This window comes from Rhagoletis pomonella, unplaced genomic scaffold (genome assembly GCF_013731165.1).
Source record: "Rhagoletis pomonella isolate Grant_MI unplaced genomic scaffold, Rhpom_1.0 Rhpom_scaffold_00003, whole genome shotgun sequence".
NCBI classification, from domain to species: Eukaryota; Metazoa; Arthropoda; class Insecta; order Diptera; family Tephritidae; genus Rhagoletis; species Rhagoletis pomonella.
The window spans coordinates 47,933,774-47,950,143 of record NW_023458557.1 but is presented as its reverse complement, the minus strand read 5'-3'; the positions used below and the strand labels follow the sequence as shown (position 1 = coordinate 47,950,143).

General features: G+C 35.8%; 1 protein-coding gene across 2 annotated transcripts; it reads left to right on the top strand.

Annotated features, from left to right (window-relative positions):
• The first annotated feature begins 4,430 nt into the window (after positions 1 to 4,430).
• Positions 4,431 to 8,485, top strand: LOC118735265 (COP9 signalosome complex subunit 8). Of its 2 annotated transcripts, none has more exons than XM_036464914.1 (4): positions 4,431 to 4,589; positions 7,840 to 7,901; positions 7,956 to 8,134; positions 8,195 to 8,485. In XM_036464914.1, exons 1-4 carry the CDS (start codon positions 4,533 to 4,535, stop codon positions 8,449 to 8,451), a joined length of 555 nt encoding a protein of 184 aa, XP_036320807.1. In that variant the 5' UTR covers positions 4,431 to 4,532; the 3' UTR covers positions 8,452 to 8,485. The 2 variants fall into 2 exon arrangements, with proteins under 2 accessions (XP_036320807.1, XP_036320808.1); XM_036464915.1 differs by lacking the exon at positions 4,431 to 4,589 and adding an exon at positions 6,001 to 6,152.
• The last annotated feature ends 7,885 nt before the right edge of the window (positions 8,486 to 16,370 follow it).

Genomic DNA, 16,370 nt, shown 5'->3' with positions numbered 1-16,370 from the left:
TAAATGGATCAGAACAATCTCTTAGCAATCTCCTTTGTATATTAATGCAACTGCTAGCTGTTGTTCCCCCTGGGACAAAAGTGCACCGGCCACTGAATCCTTTGTATTCTACTTAATTAAGGAAAAGTCTTCAAATAATGATTAAACTAATTTTTTTTTTAATTACACTACTCACTTGCGATTATGTATATTTATTTTGATTTGTTTCTGTCAAAGCAGCTGAGTAAGAACTTCGAGTTTCACTATTTTAGTTGGCAACGCCGTTGATAGCTACGATCGGATTACAGCATACCAATTTTCGAATTTTCGGAACTGAGTTACGAATTCGTAACTACGAACTTTCGGATTACAGCATACGGGAGTTTATAAACGCAAACTCCAACGACTAAAAAACAGCAATAGAAGGATGAGCGATTATAAAGTACTCACAGTCGCTAATTGAGCGACTAAGCAACACTCACAATAGCATCGATGATCGATACTCGCTTAATATTCGATTATCTACTGGCAGTCGACATTCGCAATAGGAGTGATAGTTGAAAAAATTGTGGCCGGTCACGAATTACTTTGGTCCTTCGTGAGATAATGATATTTATAATCTCTTCGTATTCCGAATCACTATCATCTTCCCAACTCAAATCGAAATCCATTTTGTGCCTTTATTTTATTTTTCCGACAAATTATTGTGCTTCTCAATCAAAATTTATCATCACCATCTGTTTGCTGAATCTGCTGTTTTGCGACTTACTGCCATACCTAAACAAAAGCGTTGGGCGGAGCGGTTTCTGACGCTTAGCGTTATCGCCGAAGTGCCATACCTAAACAAAAGCGTCAACGCTACGTCAAATGCAGAAATAACACCAACAATAAGCATAGGTTTGTTTGTGTGTAACACGAAAATGACAGTTTCGCCCTTTTCTGCAGCCAACTTCAATACCTAACGCCCTATCAAAATCGGATTTTCCAACCGCTCAGCGTTGACGCCGCGTTGTTTCGGTATGCATCATACAAATTGTATGGGCATGAGAATTTTTTGACAGCCAGACAACGCTGACGGTTTTGTTTAGGTATGGCAGTTAGTTTACTTTTAAGGGCCATTCACATACAACTTTCCTCGCTTTGCTTGACAGTTCAAACTTTGACAACAAAGCGTGAAACGCATAAGGTATGCTACAATAAACGCTTTGACAGCTTTTGCGTTCTCCTTTTCCTCCATATATTTTATCTGTAAAATAGATAACAATATAATAATAGCAGTAAAAATTCCTATTTACCCAATTTTTGTCATTAAATGCAAATGCAAGCGCACGAGAAAAGATACATGTAGACAGCTGATTGCCAAAGCGGGCAAAAGTTGAGAGTTGCCCAAGATTTTGCTTTGCTTTGCTTCAAACTTTTTTATGTAAGCATACTCATGCATATGCTTACATCGATCTTATATGTCAAAGCAAAGAACTATCAAGCAAATCGAAGAAAGTTATATGTGAATCAGCGTTTAGTCGCCGACGGCCGCGACTTAAGTTTAACTTAAGTTGAACTTAAGATTTGCTCAAAAAGTGGTTGGTGAAACGCAAAATCTTAAGTTAGACTTAAGTTCACCTAAAAAATGGATTGTAAGACCGGCCGTAAATTTGAGATTAGCAATTAGTGACTATTTTTGTGACTTGAGACGATTTGGGTATTCAGAAGGAGAGTCACAAAAAGTTCACCAAAAATGTGTGGTGAAAGCAAACACAGCCAATCAACTGATAGTGTTTATATATGCCTTTTGCCCGCGCCGCTCAAAGATTCGCAATGGCCGAGTGGTCAAAGCATTAGGCTGGCAGCCGAGAGGGTCCGGGTTCAAGTCCTCCTCGGCCGTAGGGGATTATTTATTTATTTTTTTTATTTAGGATTTTTTTTATTAGTTTTATTTTTTTTACGATCTTTAGATTCGAATGTTTTAAAGACAAAAAAAATAAATTTTTTCAATACATTTGTATGATATTAAAGCATTTTGGTTTATTTCCTGATGAAATTCTTGTTGAACAAATTTCCTCGCTACATATTCGCGTTTTTTTTAATAAAATGGAAAGCAATTAACTTTTTCTCCATATTTTTATTTTTGAGACCTGCTCTTAGCCAGCTTACAAATTAGTGACTTTTTTAAGACTAGAGACGTGAGACAGCGTACTGAATACCAAATAGTCTCATAATCCAAGTTCACCACCAAAAGTCACTATTTGGGACTAGAGACCGCTTTCTGAATGCCAGGGTTAATCTGACTACTTCGGACTGATGAGAGTCGCTCTCACTGAGTGTGGTTCTCTCATTTTTGCTGTCATATCCGAGTCAAGGAACGCTTTTTGGACTAAATCTGACTACTTCGGACGTTTTCTGACTATTTCTGGGAGATAAGGACCTCTCCTATTTTTGGTGAACTTTATTTTGACTCTCTCCTACTGAATAGCCAAATAATCTCAAGTCACAAAAATAGTCACTAATTGCTAATCTCAAATTTAGTGACTTGAGATGAGATTGAATTACTGCAGATTGAAAAAAAATTAAGATGAAAATGTGATTTTATTGCAATTAAACATATTTTTGGGCATACATCAAGATAACCAACCGTTCAGCTATAGAAATACTAAAAATGCAGATTGCTAGTACTTTTTACGCTGATTTTAACTATATAAATATTATTTGCCGCATTAAAAAAGTAAAGTAGATATAAAAGGTAAAACAAAAAAATTTTGATATTTTAAAATATTAATATTTTCTAAACTGCGTAACCGATTCAAAAGGTAATTATATCAAAATAAAGACAATTAATTTATCTTCAAGCTGATATATAAAATGTGTTTTTTATATATTTCAGCCAAAAATATTATAAAACAAAAAAATGTCATAATTTTTTCATAAAATAACCTTTTTTAGAAAAAGTCTATAATCAATACTAAAAATTATTTAGAAAGTGCAAGTTTTTACCTTTAATTTGATATACATATTGGCCCGTAGTCATAGTCAAAATAAAGTCGACTTTAAAGTTAGTTGCAGCTTTTTTGACAGATATCCCATTGAAAATTATGTCAAAAAGCTGCAACTAACTTTAAAGTCGACTTAATTTTGACTATGACTACGGGCCAATATATCATGATTTGCTTTTGAGTTTTCAGAATTCAGTGATAATAAAAAATATAAATGCATGTATGTGCAAATGCATATTGTAGTTAATTCAACGGGTTGGCTTTCCATTATGGCCGTTCGTTAAAGGGGCGGTGGCCGAAAGGTAAGTGGACGTGGCACCTCTAACCTACCTTTTTGGAGAGGGAATGAACCGCCATTGACATACATGCAACCCCCGACAACGTAGGTCCCCTATGGTTTCCTAGGAAAATGGCCAAAATTCACAATTTGCGGTTTTTCGCTGGAAAAATTTTAAATATTCATTTGCACAAGACATTTTTATATACAAGACATTTTTATAAAACACCTAGTAACCATAATAGACATCACTGGGGCGGCAGCCCCAAGTTTACCACACTGAAAAGGAATTTTAGTTACCTCATCCTTTCCCAAGGCTACATCTGGCGGTAGCCCCAGTTGGTGCACACCAAAAGGAGAATTCTATTTGGTAAGGGTTATAATCCCTAAGAGCGGCCGAAGGCCGCCTACACAGAAAGGTGTTCAGCTCCGCTTCTTCGGCAATACAGAAAGGAGAATTCTACTTTGTAAGGGTTATGATCCCTAAGCGCGGCCGAAGGCCGCCTACGCCGAAAGACGTTCTGGGCAAAAGAAACTATATCACCCACAATTGTAACTTGCTTGTAAATGCTTTTAATTTTTTTTTATCACTGAATTCTTAAACCTCAAAAGTAGATCATAATAAAATACGTATATCGAATTAAAGGTAAGAATTGGCACTTTCTAAATAATATATATGTCTTTAGCATTGATTATGCACTTTTTTCTAAAAATAGTTATTTTATGAAAAACTTATAACATTTTATTTGCTTTTTAATATTTTTGGCTTAAATAGATAAGCAAGCAAACACATTTTATATATCAACTTAAAGATAGATTAATTGTCTTTATTTTGGTATTATTACTTTTTTAATCGGTTACGTAGTTTAGAAACTATTAATATTTTAAAATATCGCAAAAATTTTCTTTAACCTTTTATATCTTCTTTACTTTTTGATTGCGGCAAATAATATTTTTATAGTTAAAATCAGCGTACAAAGCACTATCGGTCTGCATTTTTAGTTTTCCCATTGCTGAACGGTTGGTTATCTTGATGTGTTCCAAAAAAGCTTCTTGGTTCTGTTTATTAAAATGTAATATGTGTTGGCGATTTTTGCATGCAAATGACGAATTTTGAGAACCAAACTGACGATTTCAGCAAGCACTGACCTGTCAACACTGATTGTAAAGTCGATTTAACTATCGAAGAATTATACACAGACTATGATTATTTCTTTGGCGTTATTACCACAGTATAGAGTTATTACTTTCTCACCATTTTCGAAAGAAATATTTATTTGTTTTGCAAAATGCAGGAGCGAAAATATAGTGATCTAATGCATAGAATCGAATCAGAGGAGCTGAGTGTGTGTATAACTGAAAAGTTTAAACATAAGCTTCAGTAGAGAAATGTCCACGGTATATACCCATGATCCAACGTTAGTTAGTGAACGTTAGTTGGTTCATGGTATATACCGGTCCGGAGATATTGGGTGCATCCCAAAACGTCAAAATACAAAGAATCGGTCTCTTATTCCTAAATTGTATATTGCAATGCCAAATGTGCCCAACCGAGGTTAGATGCTATGTAGTTATCAACTAGGTTGCGCAAGTTAAGACTTGCTTCTGGTGCGGTCTTGAAAGAGAAAAAGCTAATGCTTTGTATTTTGACTATTTGGAAGTTACAAACCCGCAAATCAATGATTATGAAATGTATGGAATCATACTCATATAGTGCCTTATATGTGAGTATGATTCCATAGTATGTAATGGAAATGTTTACTTATTTGTGCAACTATTTTTGGGTAGAGGGCGGAGGGGAAAGGGCGTGGCCCCAAAATATCCGCCTAAACGAGAGAGGATGGACGCCGTTTTATGAAAAGTCACCTTTTTTTTTAAGCGCGAGCTCTTGTCTACAAGTGTGTGTAAAAGTTTTTTGATTCGAATCGCGCGTTTGGGCACAACAACCCAAAATCGTAGTACAAATAAATAAAGAGTACCCTTTAATATTTACGTACCCACCATGCAAAACGTGAGAAATAGGCAACAATCGTCAATGGCAACAAATTGGCGACTCGCCGGTTTATTACCGTGGTGATAAATCGGCAACATAATTTCTTTCATGTCAATTTCGGAATAAAAAAGTTATCAAAAAATCCCAAACTTATACATTTCGCGTCAAGAGTATTTATTATCCAAAAGCGTCTAATTTACACCCAAAGACAGGATTGAAAAAATAGGAAGCCCCATAACCGAAAAAAAGAATAAATTCCGTTTCTAAGTTTGATGGGTAGATTCACGTTGACAGTAAAATAAACCAAGGAACAAATAAAGAATACCTACAATTCTCAAATTAAAAAGCAACAATTAATTTTTAAGCAAAGAACAAATCCGACTTCAATTCTCATATAAAAATTTAAGATTATCGTTAATCTCTTCATGTTCCAATGATCGGATTTAAACCAAATAAGAATGGGACCACCTCTACTACAACTACAAGAGTTACTAAAGGTCAAAGTACAAAATAAGCAATTTTTAAACCAAAAACACTCTTTCGAGTTACACATACGCGTTCCACAAGTAACTTTTGGAGTTTATTGATATACGCTCACAGTTTGAACGTTGCTCGAGTTTTTCTACATGGAGATTATGGAACAAACCTGTTAAATATGCCTTGCGTAGTTTTCACAAAAATCGAATAGATGTAAAAAATATATTTAAAAGATTGTTTACAAACCCAGTTTTTTTAATCAAATTTTCAAAATCCATGAAAGAGTTTTTGAAAAATTGGATTTAAAGAAATGCTTAACTTGAACTTTGGCCGTTAATATCTGTTGTAGTTGTTGTTACCCCCTAAAAAAAAATATACCGCAACGCTCACCTCAATGATATCTATCAATCACCGTACAGATTTGTTTATTTTGAGAATTGTAGGTATTCTGCATTTATGCCTAAAGTGATTCATATTTTAATTATATTTTTTTTGTGTATTTACATACATACAGTGACGAGCAAAACTGTAACATGATGTAATACTTTTTATTTCTGCCACCGCTATCTTTCATAGTTCTAACGACTTTCATACTTTTGTTGTATATTCTTATTGGTACACCCCTACTCCCGCTCTCATAACGATTTGAGGTCAATCCAACAACAACAAAAAAACCTGGAGACAAAAATGTAAGTTAAGGCAAATGTTACAGTTTTGCATTCACTCTCAGTTTTGCATTTTACAGTTATCTTTTGCTTAGTTGGAAGTCAGATGACTTTTTTCTGTATTGTAATTTATTCAAGAAGTGATCACCAATAAATAATATGGTTAATCAGGAAACTTAAATGTAAATAATAGATTTACTGCGAAAAGGCGGGACCGCAGGGAAAGTGGCAAAAAATTGAGGAGTTTGCCACATGAAAATGTTAAGACTGAGAAAAAATATAGCCTAAAGTGTTACTAAGGACAAAGAAAGTCTGTCAAAATATATTACAGTCCGATATCTTGTGAACTTAGTAGCAAGTAGCGCTGCAGGCACTACTACAGAAGCGCTTAAGGTATTAAAATTGAATGCAAATCAGTAGATAGTGAGGCGAAAAATTGCCAAATTGAGCAAAATGGATCATAAAAGAAGAAAAAAGCAAATTTGATCAAAATACATGAGCGAGTGTGGCAGCGTTTTGCTGCATCGCACGAAAACCGTATCGTTGCCTATTGGGATATGTTAGGCCTTACAGAATGCAATAAAAAACACATTTTTAAGATTTAATTGAGGGTTATTTGGTCTGACAAGACTAAATTAATAGCTTTTAATCAGATGGCCGGGCATGGTATTGGATCAAAGGCCCAAATTAAGCCTAAGGGCATCATGTACTGCAAACTGTGAATCACAGTGGTCGGTCAATAATAGTTTGGGGTTGTATTTCAAAAATGTTGTTGATCCGTTTGTACGCATTATGCGTAAGGAACAGTATTTGTTCATATTTTAACAAAATTTGCAAGATGTAGTCGAAAAAATTAGAGTTTCTGCTGAAAAAGCAACCAAAACACACTGCACATGTTCGCAAAGACTGGAACAAAAGCAGAAATTTGCTAATTTGAAACGACCTCCACAATCCGAGGACATGAATCTCATCGAGAATTTGCGAAATCAACTAAAAGCGCATCTTACTAAGTATCCAAGTCCGTCCAATGGAGTACATGAGCGGTGAAAGCACACCAAGGATATATGGGAGGCTATACCTCCAGAATTTTTACAGACATACACATTAGGTATGCCAAATTGCAACCAGGAACTAAATAAAGCAAAAGCATACTGAACATTGTGTTAATAATTCTTTTTTTTTGTGAAAATTGTCAAAAAGTTATTAAAAATATATGAGTGCAAAACTGTAACATATGCCTTAATTTACATTTTTGTCTGCTGGTTTTGTTAATGTTGTTGAATTGACTTCAAATCGTTATGACAGAGGAAGCAAAGATGTACCAATAAAAATATACAACAACCGTATGAATGTCGTTAGAACTTGGAAAGATAGCGACAGCTGAAATAAAAAGTGTTACTCCATGTTACAGTTTTGCTCGTCACTGTACATACATTCTTTATTGCAACTATTTTTCAACAGACAAACATCGATGCGGAATCATACACACAGCTCCTTGCAGTTTACCTTTTTCAGGATAAATTGTAATGCTTTCGTATTTTTTATTAAAAAAATTATTAACGAGCTTACATTTTTAGAGCCGATGCAAAATTTTTATGGAAAAGAATACCACAAGCACTAAAAAAAGACAGCAACGAATTGCAAAGGCTGAATGTAGTTATGTCTACACTCATCGTGAACAATCCAACTGACTTCTTCAAACAAGTGGATTATCCTTGGTCGATTAATATCAAACTTATAATGGACGATCTTATTGGTATTATTTTTTCACATTTTCAATGAAGAATTTTATATTTCTAAATTAAATGTATTTCAGAACGAGTGCGTCAGGATGTATTAATATTAGTTGGCCAAGCTTATATATCTATTTTCGAGCAAGAGTTGATCCAACTAACTCGGCTTCCTCAACAGGATTTAAAACGAGTTTGCGTTGCGATGGAGTGGAAGTACGAAAATGATGGCCAAAAGGCTGTGATTATTCCAAAAAATTCCGAGCCTATGACAAAATTAAATGCTAGTTCTGAAGATTTGCTTTTAAAATTAACAGATTTTGTTTCTTTCCTGGAAAATTAAATTTATAATTTTTCGTAAACGAAGTCATATTAAATGTAATCAGTTACTTAAGGTACGTTAATTTGACAAACCCATTTTGAGGTGTATTAAACAAGGTGTGATTGACAACTCAGGTAGGCTCTGTTGTTGTTGTTGTTGTAGCGGCTACAACAACCCCGCCCAGGACGGTTGGTATCTCAGTCGTTGTCGTCAAGTTCCACTAACGGCAACCCTAGGAAGCGGGCAGCTTCTGTGGGGTTTGTCCACAGGGACAAGGCCGTTAGGGTTGTCGGGTTTTCCGGGCATGCGAAGAGATGTTTCGAGTCATGTGGGGTCTCTCCGCATGCCGGACACTCATTCGGCACATCCTCATTCAACCTACTCAGGTAGGTGTTTAACCGGCTGCAGTAGCCGGAGCGCAGTTGTGCAAGTGTTGTGCGAGTCTCCCGAGGCAGATGAAGCTCCGTCTCGTCTATGTCCGGGGGTGGTATGCCTAGAACGGCATTCACAGGTCTAGAGTCTACATAACTCGAGACTGAGTCCCTGTGAATACCGTTCAGGGCCTGTCGGTAAGCTGTCGGGTCCAGAGGTTGCTTGATGAACCTCTGGACTTCGTCTGTCAGTTCATATAGACGTGCCTAGGCGAGGGCTCCTCTGCAAGCAGCTGTCTGCTTGGGTGGTCTTTGCCCCAAGTACTGCCGGCTGGCGACTTGAGGACCTTGTTGCGGCTCTGTACTTTATTGACAATAGCGGTTGCGTGCGCAGAGAAGGAGAGCAGGCTGTCGAATGTTACTCGGAGTATTTTGGGGTTATTCACCGTCGGAATTGGTGTGTCATCGACGTGAATCCCCAGCGGTAGCCTGACCTTCGTCCAGGTTGTGAACAGGGTCGCGGAGGATTTCGTAGGGGAGAGGGCTAGACACTTTGCAGTGAAGAAGCGAGAAAGTTCGGAGAGATACCCGTTTACTTTCGAACACAGGTCATCAATTCCATTCCCAGTCGCCATGATCGAGCAATCGTCGGCAAAAGAGACAATCGACACTCCCTCTGGTGGTTGAGGTAGGCTCTCTTTTAAGGTGCTATTATGCCAAAAAATATAAACAAGCGATTCAAAATTCATACATTTTTTTTTCAAATTTGACTATAGGATGGTTCTTCTGAGAGCAATGTCAAATTCAATCACATTTTGTTGAATACATTTTGGTCATTATAAAATGAGTGACATCTATACTAACCTATACTTAACTATATAAAGAGAAGCCCCTTTTTTGTAACAGGTAATCTCGTGAACGGCTGGTCCGATTTTCATGAAATTTTGTGTATAAATAGCTTTCAGCCACCAACATGTCATAGGCAAAAAAAAATTACTTTTTTCTGGTAGGTGGACCAGGAGCCGAGGTATTCGAAAAAATCTTATTATGGTCTGATTTGCTTAAAATATAGTACGTAGGTAGCTTTTTGTCTAGATTAGCAAATATGATCCTTTTTTCCGGGAAATGGACCAGGGACTGGTCTATTCGAAAAAATCGTATTTATGGTCCGATTTGATTAAAATTTGGTACGTAGGTAGCTTTTTGCCTAGATTGGCATATAGGATCCTTTTTCTCCGGGAAGTGGACCAGGGACCGATCTATTCGGAAAAATTGTATTTATGGTCCGATTTGCTTACAAATTGACATTCGGCAGGCAGTTGATTCGAAACAATTGCTATTTCTAGTGCCCCTTCCTGCCTATTTCGATATTTTATTTTGCCTTTTCTAGCCTATTTCGTTGTTGTAGCGGCTACTAAACTCCGCTCGGGTCGGTTCATCCGTCGACGTTGTCCGTTTCAGCTAAAGCCTGCTATACAGTTCAATGCGAGCGTGAACGTACGCAAAGGCAAATAATGCCATTTGTGTTCTTATGGACGCACATCCAGGGTAGGCAAAAACTCTGAGTTCGAGCGAGCGAGCGAGCAAACTCCAACTCAATGCCTCGCAGGCGCTCGCAGCTCGTACTCGTAGCAGCAATGAGGCGAGACACGAGAAGTTTGGCTTGCTCGGCAAACGAGCGAGCGCTGCTTGTTTCCTCGCGCTCCTATTAAACGAGCGAGGCTGTTGTGTGTAGCCTCGCTCGCGGTGCGAGGCGAGTAGCTGTCTGCTTACTCGCTCTGCTAGGTAAGACGAGTGAGCGACGAGCGAGCGCTCCGAGTGTACTATAAAACACATGCATTTTTGTGCATAGAAATATAGGAATGTATGTCAATAGATTATGTACGAAAGTATGTTAATGATTGTATGTACATATGTATGTGCGAATTGAGATATGAATTCGTCGCCCTGTTCTCTACTGCTAATTAGTAGGTGAGAGTGACGTATTTTCTCTACCAGTAGAGAAATAATCGGTAGAGAAAAGTTACAGAAACGGGCTACTGATATCAAATTGAAAAATTTTGTTTGAATTTCTACACACACTTACAGATTTTGACAGTTTATGCCGCCAAAGCAAAAACAAAATACATGTAATTTTTTGTTTTTGTACTCCTGCTATCACCTTATATTAATTCGCCTTGGCATAGATTATGGAATGAAATATTAGTTGCGTTCGATAACAAAAGTAGCCAACACCAGCCAACAATCAAAATCAAGAGAGTAAGCGAAAATTCTCTCCCAAATAGAAGAAAAAGCAAAAAAGTAAACGAACAGGAAATTAGCCATCACTTGCAAAAACCGGAAGAAGACACACCAGCTGACTTTGTTTATGTTTTATTTGTAAACAAACTGAAAGTCCTGTTGCCTCCATGGAAGAAAAAAGGAAAGTGAACGTTCAATGTTCGCCAGGAACGTTTCTAGAAGTAAAAACTAGTTGGCGCTTTCACAAAGTCACATAGCAGGCAGACAAAAAGCATATAAATACCAAAACTCGAAAAATGCAATTTTGTTTGTTTACAAAAATTGCAACCATATGTTTTGTGATCATATGTTTTCGTGTTGGATAATTTTTAGGTGCAATCCCGTATTCCTCGGACTCGGACTAGTAAAACTCAAAAAATAAAAATTCACTCAGAGCGAGAGAGTAACATTGAAAAGTACGGGATCGCTTTCTAGTAAAAAATGGTAACTTCAGTCAACTTCAACATAACCTCCAAGTTTTGGTTGTAAATTTTTGCTTATTTTGAATGTAAACACACTCAGGTCACACATGTAAATAACCAAAAATACTTTCAAATTCATTAGAATCCACTTAAACAAGTAATTAAATACTTTTCAACATGAATTAGCAGAGTGCACTTTTCTTTTGTTTACAATTTGGTTGCCAAACACACTACAGCTGATCGTTTGACACATTTACCAGAATTTACCAGCAAAAAATTCTCGGACTAAAACTGGTAACTTCTGACAGAGAGAGAACCGTATTTACTCCCTTTTTTGTCCTCTCAATAGTCAGAGAACCGAGTACGGGATCGATTTCCAGTAAAATCTGACTGATTCTGGCTATTTCTGACTAGTCGGGACTCGTGCGGGATCGCAACTTTTGCTGACTAAAATTTTGCCAGTACAAAATGAACGCTTCTCTTGCATCAAAATGAACGCTTGCTCTCTCAATTTTAGTGTGTTGGATAATTTTTTGTTGTTATCGAACGCCATACAGTAAAAATTTGGGAAAACTATTACAAATTTTTGACTTGTCGAACGCAACTATTTTTTATAGTTAGATATGTATGTACATACATAACATGCATAGTTATATATGTATGTATGTATTTATGTATGTATGTATGTACACATGCATGTATTTTGTCTTTACAGAGAAAAGTAAGTAACGAAGATATTATAATCGTTTGTGCCGCAGAAACAAAAAACAAGTAAGCACAAAATAGTTTGCTACTTGTAGCAGTTATGCTGTATACCTTGGTGAAAAATTTATTTGTGGCCTGTTGTTGAAGGACATATGTATATATATACAGTGACGGGCAAAACTGTAACATGGTGTAACACTTTTTACTTCAGCTATCGCTATCTTTCCAAGTTCTAACGACTTTCATACTTTTGTTATATATTCTTGTTGGCACATCCCTACTCCCGCTCTCTTAACGATTTGAAGTCAATACAACAACAATAAAAAAACCAGCAGCCAAAAATGTAAATTAAAGCAGATGTTACAGTTTTGCACTCATACATTTTTAAGAACTTTATAACAATTTTCACGAAAAAAAGAACTACTAACACAATGTTCAGTACTCTTTTGCTTGTTTCAGCCCTGGATACGATTTGGCATACCTTATTTGTATCTCTGTAAAAATTCTGGAGGTATATCCTTAGTTTGCTTTCATTGCTCATGTACTCGATTTTACGGACTTGGATACTTATTAAGTTGTGCTTTTAGTTGTTTTCGCAAATTCTCAAAGAGATTCATGTCCGCGGATTGTGGAGGTCATTTGAAATTAGCAAATTTTTGCTTTTGTATCCAGTCTTTGCGAATATGTGCAGTGTGTTTTGCGTGATTTTTCAGCAGAAACTCTCGTTTTTTCGACTACATCTTGCACATTTTGTTGAAATATGAACAGATACTGTTCCTTATGCATAATGTGTACTAACAGACCAAGAAAATTTTTGAAATACAACCCCAAACTATTATTGACCGACCACTGTTATTCACAGTTTGCTTTGCATGCTGCGCATGGACTTAATTTGGATCTTTGACCCAATACCATGCCCGGCCATCTGATTGAAAGCAATAAATTTAGTCTTGTCAGACCAAATAACCTTCAATTGAAACTTAAAAATATGTTTTTTATTGCCTTCTGAACGGCCTAACATAACCCAATAGGCAACGGTTCGGGTTTCGTGCGATGCAGCGAAATGCTGCCACACTCGCACATGTATTATGATCAAATTTGCTTTTTTCTTCTTTATGATGCCTTTGCGCTCAATTTGGCAATTCTTCGCCTCGCTATTTATTGACTTGCATTAAAGTTTAATACCTTAAGCGCTTCTGTAATAGTGGCTGCATCGCTACTTGCTGCTAAGTTCACAAGATATCGTACCGTAATATTTTTTGACAGACTTCCTTTGTCCTTGGGAACACTTTATGCTACATTTTTTCTCGGTCTTAACATTTTCAAGAAGCAAAATCCACAATTTTTTGCCACTTTTCGTGCGGTCCCGCCTTTCCGCAGTAAATCTATTATTTACATTTATGGTTCCTGATTAACTATATTATTTACTGGTGATCACTTCCTCAATAAATTACAATACAGAAAAATGTCATCAGACTTCCAACTAAGTAAGAGATAACTGTCAAATGCAAAACTGTAACATCTGCCTCAACTTACATTTTTGTCTGCTGGTTTTTTTATTGTTGTTGTATTGACTTCAAATCATTATAAGAGAGGGAGCAGGGATGTACCACCAAGAATATACAACAAAAGGATGAAAGTCTTTAGAACTTGGAAATATAGCTGGCTGAATTAAAAAGTGTTACACCATGGTACAGTTTTGCTCGTCACTGTATGTACATATGTATGGATATGGAGACATGGGAAATTTGCGTAAACAGAGAATAGAGGCTGGTTCACACACAACTTCGCCGTTGCGTTGGCGTTGAATTTCAAAGCAGCCGTCCACATAGCCAAAATTTGCCAACGCTAAGAGCATACAAACACACACACAAAGCAGAAAGATCGCTGCGTCGGTCGCCAGCTGTTGCAAATAAATAAAATTATATGACATGTTTTTTTCCTTTTAATCAAATGAGGGCAAGAAATATAATTTTTCATGCAATTATTGATATGAAATATTAATTTATCTCTCGTTAATATGTTAATTTAGTGGCCAAAGTAGTCTCTGCCAAGCTTCATTGTAGAACGCATACTTTTAGGGCCGTTTGCACCATGTCTAGTTAACGCTAACTGGAGGTACATCCTTCAGTTAAGCACGTCACACAGTGCCGCCTAAGTGGGCAAAAATCTTAAAATTCGTTATCTGCAATGTGAACTTGTTTGGTACTTTTGTAAAGACAATTTATCCACTAAAATGAATTAAACCGATATTTCCCTAAAAAATCAATTATATGCCGCCAGGAAGCCACTAAATTCGACAAATTTTATACAAAGAATTTTAATAAGAGCATAGCCATGCGTAAGCTCTTCACAGAAAAAAATGTCAAAAATATATTCTTTGAAATAAAATGTTGGTTTCACGCTTCTTGTTTCCATATAGATAGCAGAGAATTACAGGAATTAAGATTTGGAATAAAACTAAACACAGGGTGTCCCTGCGGTATTCCAGAAAAACAATTTTTTTTAAACCAAATTTCAAAAAGTGCTGAATTTTAATGGAATGAATAAAAAATATATGTAAAAATAGGTTATTTTTTATTATTTTATTAAATAGTGCGGGCTTATAGCTTTCAAAAGGAAAAATAAAAACCTGCTAATTTTTTGCACTTTCTGAAGTAATGCGTTTTTCGCTAATGCATAAAATTATTTTTTAAGTTTTGTCAGTGCCTTGAGATCTGCACGATTCGTTCCATTTTCAAAAATGAAGTGTCAGATTAAAAATCTTGACCAGTGGACAATAGAAGGTTTATTTTCTTTTAAAGAGTTGCTACCTGTTCAAAAATTAGATTGTTAAAAAATTAGATTCAAATTTTTGTATAAGTTAAATGAATTGTTAAAAGAGGGGTATCAATCGAAATGTGTATTAACTACATGCAACGAGTTGCCACCTGTTTAAAAAATCAAATTCAACTTGAAGTAAAGGAATTAGGTTATTTAAATAGATATTTATCACCTTAAGGGAGTCAGACGAAAGAGGTTTTAAAAAGTTTTAGCTTAAAAATATTACGAGTAGGGTTGCCACCTGTTTGTAAAGTCGAAATTAGTTAAATTAAAATAATAATTACGTCAAACCATAGGATTACGCCATCGTATTTGTTATTTAATACAAATACATACATTGTCAATCAGTGATTTGTTCTGATTACATTTCTTTTAAATTACTGGACTCTTAAATTAACTCAGGAATGTTTTTACTCTTCACTTATTTCTTTCTAAATATGTCAAAATTTTTCATTTCTCTGATACTCATATTGTTATACATATTTCAGTTACCTTATTCCCTTAGTTAAAGTGAATTTGATTTTTTAAACATGTGGCAACCCTTCTACGTGTAGTTAATTGTAATATCTAATTCATTTGGCTTATTAAATAATTTTAATAAAATTTGTAACAGGTGGCAACCCTTTTCAAAAATAAAAACCTTTATTGCACATCCACAGGCCAACCCCTGTCATTTGACACCTCACTTTTGAAAATATAACGAACTTTATGTACATACCTATGTAAAAGCCACAATAACCCAAATTTTCAACTTAAAACTGCATTTGCAGTGGAAGTAGAAAAGCTATCCAAAAACAAATTGCATTTTTGAATTTAGCGTCCTTAATTTTACTATGAAGCGAATTTTTATTTAAATCCGTCCATAATTCTATTTTTGCCCACATTTTATATGGAAGGGAAGCACTGTGCGTCAACTGCTTTATCGAGCACATGTTGTATGATGGGTGTCGATAACGTCGATAAAGATGTTTAACTGGGAGTTAGAATTAACTAGACATGGTGCAAACGGCCCTTAACGTGCGTTCTGTCAAACCAACGCCAACTACAAAGTCAACGCGAAAGTTCTATGTGGACCAGCCTTAATTATCAAATATTGTTTAACACCCCAAATAGTAGTTTGTATTATACTACATACATACATATGTATGGGGACTAAACCAGGAATATTCATTTGAAAATGCTAATGTCCTACTCATTTATGAAATGAAAGACAAAATAATGATTTTTATAAATATTATATTCTTATTTATACATATGTAACATAGTTACTTAGCCGAATTACTTAGTAATTACTTGTAAGTAAGATTTAACCACTTAATTTTGATTAAGATTCTTTATT

What these genes read in the sequence shown, in the direction of transcription:
- LOC118735265 (XM_036464914.1), top strand. Translation starts at nt 4,533, where the DNA reads ATGCAGGAGCGAAAATATAGTGATCTAATGCATAGAATCGAATCAGAG. An exon ending in TCGAATCAGAGGAGCTGAGT is followed by an intron (nt 4,590 to 7,839) that starts GTGTGTATAACT and finishes ATTTTTCAACAG; the next exon opens with ACAAACATCGATGCGGAATC. An exon ending in TATAATGGACGATCTTATTG is followed by an intron (nt 8,135 to 8,194) that starts GTATTATTTTTT and finishes AATGTATTTCAG; the next exon opens with AACGAGTGCGTCAGGATGTA.